At 38.2% G+C, this 7,073-nt stretch overlaps 1 protein-coding gene across 1 annotated transcript in view; it reads left to right on the top strand.

Annotated features, from left to right (window-relative positions):
- LOC109305326 (vitellogenin-1-like) overlaps positions 1-6,025 on the top strand; it is a 61,300-nt gene extending 55,275 nt beyond the window's left edge. The window contains exons 33-35 of the mRNA XM_019528329.1: positions 112-271; positions 2,426-2,587; positions 5,696-6,025. Coding sequence (XP_019383874.1) covers positions 112-271; positions 2,426-2,587; positions 5,696-5,820 — 447 coding nt within the window. The 3' untranslated portion in view covers positions 5,821-6,025. The remainder of the gene's footprint in view (positions 1-111; positions 272-2,425; positions 2,588-5,695) is intronic.
- Positions 6,026-7,073: the final 1,048 nt, after the last annotated feature.

The raw sequence follows: 7,073 nt of genomic DNA, 5'->3' as shown, positions 1-7,073 counted from the left end.
CACCCTCCCCTGTCAGTGATCTGGTGCCTCCTCAGACTTAGGAGGCACTAGTTGCCCATGCTTATACCTTGGCATTGTGATGGGATGTTGAGGTCTTTTATCTCTTCATAGGTCACTGTTGCTTCATGGCTAAAAGGCAAGACCTGTGGTATCTGTGGAAACAATGATGGAGAGAAGCAAAATGATCTCCTCTTGCCAAATCATAGGCTAGCACACAGCTGTTCTGCTTTTGTCCATTCCTGGATACTGGTAGAAGAGGCCTGTTCTGGAGGTTAGTAGACTTGAAAACAGTTGTTCCTTAAAGGAGAAAAATGTTTGTATTTTATTTTAACCATACCATTTTAAAAGTGAAAAAATAATAAAAAGCCACTTTTGTTTGAAAATAGGTAAGACAATAACAATTTGCATTCATTTTTAATCTAGCTAATCAGGTATCTAGATGCTCCCAGGGGAAAGAGGAGATTTATATTCAGGTGAAGATGTCAGCGTCTTGTACTCAATTTAATATTAAAGACTTGGTTCTGCCACCCTTTCTCATGCTGAGTAGGTTTTTTTTTCGGTTGTTTTTTTTTGTAAGTGGCAAAATCAGGCCCAATCTTGCTGCCATTGAACTTAGCAGGAGTTCTGCCACTGATTTCCAGCAAAGCGGGATCAGATTCCTCTCACTAGACTTTATCTAATCAAACAAACTACTGGCTCTATAAATACAGCACAGAGTGAATGTTAATAAATTGGGCCAGATCTTCTGTTGGTGCACATAGAACAACTGATCATCTGTGGTTAAGACCCATCAGAAAGTTTGCAAATATTCTCAAGGTAGAAGCTTTTTCCCTTGCGCACACTTAGAATAATAATAATGTTGATCTCCAACAGCACAATACTGTTCATTTACACTTAGCATAAAACCGTTTTTTTCATAGATTTCAATGGCTGTGTGAATTGTACCCATATATGTGTCAGGAATCAAAGTCAGATATGGAATCCTTTTAATTCTAATGATACGTTGTAGTGCTAATAATTGCAGCATTAAAAAATCATTCAATCAAACACACTAACATTGAAATTTGTATAGAAACCCCCCGCTCACTAACAATAATGTTTCCTCGATAGGCTTGGCAAAATTTGATTTTTTTTTTCATAATTTTGACAGATAATATCAATGTTTATTTTTAAGCATTTATTTCCATTTTAATCAATTTGAATTAAATTAACAACATAAAGATCTTCCGCCCCTGGGATGGCAAAAACAACAACAAAAAGCCAAGAAAACAGAACTTTTATCCCTTCTAACTGGAGTCTTTCAGTGTACCAGTCTCACCAGTAGGCTGCTTCACCTCTTTTTACAGTCTCTCCCCAGTTGCCTGCAGCTGAGTTGTCCCACTCAGGTGTAAAGAGCTCCTTGCTGCTGCTTCACACACCTTCCTCCACAGCCACTGATTCTGGTCCAGCTCAAATACTCTTTCTCCCCCCTCCCCCGTTGGGCAGGGGTGTACGTGGTCTGTTATCTCTCTCTAGCCCGGCTTCCAAGCATGCTGCCCACTGTCTTCCTCTTTGAAGAGACAGGCTTGTGACTCTCTTCTTCCCCTCTCTTTTCAATTATTAACAATGGAAATATATTTTCATCAGCCCTTCATTGCGAGGTGAACCTGCCGTTTATCGATGTTTACCTATAAAAATCGGATCCTGCCAAGCCTAGCAATAGACTGTCTGTTCTTAATAGCCCTTAATAGTCTGAGCAAGTGGCTATTTTCATTGGACCATGCATTTCTTGAATTAACAATATACAGGATTTCATTTGCATCACATTATGAACTCAGATTTTAAACAAAACTGCCATTTTTTGTTTAATTGAGGGACCTAGATCTCTTCAGCCTTCACAAGACAACGATGAGCACTGATCTTGTGGCTGCCTATAAATTCATCAGGGGAGGGCAGCAGGGTATAGGAGATGCTCTACTTACTAGGGCTCCACCTGGAGTAACTGGGAACACTGGCCACAAATTGACAGAGAGCAGATTTAGGTTGGACATTAGAAAGAACTTCACAGTGAGGGTTGCCAGAATCTGGAATGGGCTTCCTAGGGAGGTGGTGCTCTCCCCTACCCTGAGGATCTTTAAGAGGAGACTGGACAAGCACCTAGTTGTCTGACCCCAGTGCTCTTTCCTGCCCAGGGCAGGGGGTTGGACTTAATGACCTACTGAGGTCCCTTCCGATCCTAACATCTATGAATCTATGAATCTGTTTCAAAATCAGTTTCCCTCCCCCAACTATTTATGGTCCTGATATTGCCTTACTCTGCAAAGACAAGACATTGAGAAGCTGAGCTTAATCAAAGCTGAGAAGACAATATAACTGCATAGTGATGTAAGGAAAGGAAGGTGCTGCTTTAGATCTATTATGTTAAATACTATCTTTTTTCTCTTAGACTGCAACCTGGAACACCATTATGTGAACCTGGAGCGATATCCTATTATTGATGGAGAGGAATCTATATGCTATTCTGTTGACCCAGTACTAAAATGTAGGAAAGACTGTACTCCAACTGAGAAGGAGTCAGTGAAGGTTGGCTTCCACTGTTTTGCAAAAGGTATGATACTTTTTTCCTTTTTCCTATCCAATTTCCAAGAAGCTCTATCAGAACAGTTCATCATGGTATATCACAACAATATACGCACAAACACCTTCTCCCCATGTGCCTTTAGAGCTGTTTTTCTTAATCCCCTTTATATTTTATATAAACAATTATAGTATTGGGTAGCTAAGAGCCTGCCTGGATTATCTGGCAGGTAGCACTGTCTGAAAAATCTTTCAGACGGTAAAAGGGGCATTTGTGATCAATACAAATGTTTTCACAGTTTCTAGATCTTCATCAAGTTGTGATAAGCAGTAATAAGTCCTTTTATTAGCACTACAGTCTGCAATTTCATGTAGACCAGGGCGAGCAAAGCAATTGAGAGTCAGTCAAGCAGTGTGAGATGACTGCAGTGTGATTAGGCTGCCATGCTGTACCAGCGGGCAATACATCAGCAAAAAAAAATAAAAATTAAAAAAAAGGTGAAGTGTTCTCCAGACAAATAGCTTGTTTGTGAAGGTATTTAACTCCTACACACAGCTTTTTAAAAGAAGTCATTATTCTGCTTTCACTTTTACATTAGCTTGTCTTTGGTGAAATCTACTCTCTGCAACATTGAGGCATGTATGTAGGAAGGGAGTCCTACCCCATCTCTACAGTTTGGGGGGGGGTCTTTCTCTTTTCTAGTTCATTACATTGTAATCCTTAAATGCACAGCAATTGAGAGTACAACCCATATTTATCATAAAAATAAACACAGTTCTAGAACCGACGAGCACAGCTCTGTTCGCCATGTTAACCATTTGGGCCAGATCCTCAGCGTGAACTAGCAGAGCTGAAGTCAAAGAAGCTATGCTAAATAACACCACCAGATGAACGCAGCAGCCTATGTCTGATTTTAAGCAATGTCCCTGAAGATTGCTCACATTATTAGAATTTCCAATGTACTGAACCAGTTCATAAAATGTTGAGTATCTCTCTAGGCTACTGAACTCTAAGTACAACCAGTAAGAAAAATAGCACAGTGAGATTGCTAATAGCATTCTGACTGCACCATGGGATGTGAATAGATGCATCCTTTTATAAAAGAAAAAACACTCTCCATAACAGAACCTTCTCCAAAATCTTGTCATATCCGTATTTCACAGATTTTCTTTTGTGTGCCCGTGCTCTTTATCTATGAAGTGTCATCACCCTAGGCCACTCATTGCCTCAAATTATTAGACTATAATAAAGCTGTCTCATTCTCACACACAATGTGTGAGAAAAGAAGAAAAACAGAAAAACTTCTTAGTCATCACAGTCACTGCTCTGTGCACAGTAACTGCAGGCTCCTCTGGTTCATTTACTGAACCTGAAACTGAAGAGTCTGCTACTAGCTCTGCTTCTTACTCTTTTATCACAGGTTTTTGTTTACTTACTTATTTATTTATTTCTGAGGAGATAGAAGATATAGGATCCCCATTGGTGTTCTTCTGTAATATTATTTCTTTTCCTTAGGCTGAGAATCAATAATGATACAATGCACCCCTTTAAGTATTGCTCTTTTCCTTTGTTTTTTTGGTGGACCAGAAAAGTAGCAGAAGCAGCAAGGATATGCTTCTTTTCCCAGGTTCAGAAAATGAGCTTGCACACACGTGGCAAATTTCTTCTTTCAGATCCACAGGGAAAGGCTCAGTGAATGACACTGCTCTCCCTAAAGTGGGGAACCACAACACAATCAAACACTCACATTTGCATGATACAGACCATAAGCATAATATGAAGGATGAGTTGCTACTAGGTAGAAGTGACAGGATTTCTCTTTTTTTTCCCTGTTTTAGAGATCTCTGGGCCAAATCCTGATATCCCTACTTAGGCAAATGTCCTATTCACTCCAAGCCTTAATTGCATACCTAGTTTATGGTACAGGCATGTTTATAATGAATGGGCCTATATATTTTTTTTTTAATTTATTTTTTATTTTTTATTTTTTTTAAACTCAGATAGATTATTATTACTCAAGGGCACAGTGCTGTAGCCAACAATGAGACCATTTGAAACAGTAAGGATTCTCTACTTAAATAAAGGACCTGGCCCAGGAACAGGTCCAGGGTCTGAAAAAATTTGGTAGTACAAAGTATAAGAGAGTTGAGTGAACACAAGTGTGTCAAAAACCTGACCTCAGACTTTTTGTGCAGTTTTCACTTCCTAGCTTAAAAATATTAAATCTTTAATAACAAACATCTCAAGCACCGTGCTGGGATAATGTGTTTTATGATTTATTACCGGAAACCTAAGTGTCAGGTTGGTCAGAGAGGTGTAATTCCCTCAAAAAGTGCATTAACATTTGAGTAGATAATTGTCTGATACAGACCAAAGGCTTTTGAATTTTCCTATGATGTAATATGACATGTTATAAATATATTGCCCATATGAATGATAAAACAAATGGAGATAAAATTATGAAAGCTTTGCACATTCTCGTTATGCAAGCTTAATCTAAATGGAGGTTCTAATATTCTTCCAGATGTAATGATAAACCTCCAACCAGCTAAGAATATTTATTGGGAGGATGAATATTATTATTCCATTTAGATTACTTTAGTATTAAAGGATATGGCTTATTCAAGCTGCTGTTGATAAAGCAGTGTGGTAAGGTTAATACTGAAACTGACAATGCTCTGCCAGATTTGAGTATATACAGAAAACTTTAATTAGAAGTTTATGAACCTCTGAAAATTCTCCAAAGAGCTTATCCTTTAGAATGAACTTAAACAAATAGAGAACTGAAATATCCCCCAATATGCAGTGAGAACCTGAAAGGGGATTGCTGATGTGTATATGCACACCGTGGTCCTATTTTGAAGACTGGCTGTCTCCAGTATGTCTTCCAGCTCCTGCCTGCTGTATTTGTGCATATGAAATGCAATTAATTTTGTTTTAGGCAGGTATTATAATAATTGTACCAAGGATGAAAATCCTGCTACAAGTCAATGGGTCAGCATGATGTCAGTCATGCAGATAGGATTCAACCCCATATTCTTTACTTCATGAAACAGTCAGCAGCCATCAAAACAATATTGTTTTGAAATGTGTTCATTTGCTTGATATTAGTTAACAGTGGCTATGCTCTTCTGACAGATACTGCTCCAAGCCTGTCTGAATGGGAACGTAATAGTGACAAGAGCTCTGCATCTGAGGAAGTTGTGGAGTCAGTGGATGCCGATGTTGACTGTTCCTGTCCGAGTGATTGTAGTTTAACTTAATGCTTTAGCATTGTGGTTATAGAGATACTACACCCAACTAATTGAATAGCTGGACCAATACAAAGAGAATGTAATAGCTGCAGTAAAATATTAAGAAATATGCTTGGAAAAAATAGATAAGCCTAATGCATTGCATGCACAGTAAAATGCTTTCTGTACAGTATGCCCTACTTAATAAATATGTTGCTCATTAAATAAGTATTCATGAAGTCTCTTTTTATTTCTTTTATTGACAATGCAATCAGGCCAAGTATAATATTATCCAGAAATTCTGCTCCCTTTAATCTGAATATAATTACACTGGTTCTCTCTTAAAATTATGTTCAGTAGGTGATGAAAGGAAAACATGATTATGGTTACCACTAACATTTTGTTGTATAAGGAGTTCATTTTTAGCAAACTAAAGACACAGTGAGCATTTGTTTTCTTTTATATTTTCTAGCAAAGAGCAAAGTCTGTGCTTGGAACTGTTCTGAAAAAAAATACACATTTTACTCCCAGCAAGACTATTAGCCTTAGTGTTTTCTACAAAAGAATGATTTGGACTGCTAGACTCCTGCTGTAGCTTTCTAGAGAGCTGTAGTGTGTGACACAGTCCCCATTTTGATTTAAATTTAAATGGATGTAATGTTAGTTCATGGGTTAAAGCAATGAAATGAAACTTTTGTGGCCTAACATTTTTATTACACATCTATGCAAGCGTACCTTAAAAAACTTTAGGAAACAATAATAAATTCAACAAAATTACCAATATTTATATTAAAGTCCAAATTCTATTTCAATTTTACATACCTAAGTAGCTGCTCATGTGCCATTCTGGGACTTATGCAAAGTTTAGATTGTGTTTCTACCTGTGGTGAAATATGATCAACCAAGTATGTGCATAAGTACTCGAAAGGGGAACAGCATCTCCACTTTCAGCTAGTGGTTAGGGAACTTGCTAAGAATGTGAAAGACCCACATCTCATCTCTTCCCCCTTCATGCTGAATACTTCCCCAACTTCAGAAAGTGCCCGAATTAATAGGCCACAGGTTAAGCAGTACCTACAGCACTTTCTATGCAAGGTACAGAAACACCATTAAGGAAACAAGAAGGCAGGAGTAGAGGCCGGGGAACAGAATGCAGGGACTTTTCCTTTCAAGTACAGAATCTCTCTTCCTCTGGTTTATGCCCCCTTCTTGGCCTCCTATACCATATTTTCTCGCATGCAACATACCCCAAAATATAATACACACCCTTGTTCTTGAAATGA

Source organism: Gavialis gangeticus, unplaced genomic scaffold, assembly GCF_001723915.1.
Source record: "Gavialis gangeticus isolate Ggan-Ray unplaced genomic scaffold, GavGan_comp1, whole genome shotgun sequence".
Taxonomy (NCBI): Eukaryota; Metazoa; Chordata; order Crocodylia; family Gavialidae; genus Gavialis; species Gavialis gangeticus.
Note: the sequence above shows the minus strand (reverse complement) of the source record. Positions and strands in the feature narration are given on the sequence as shown.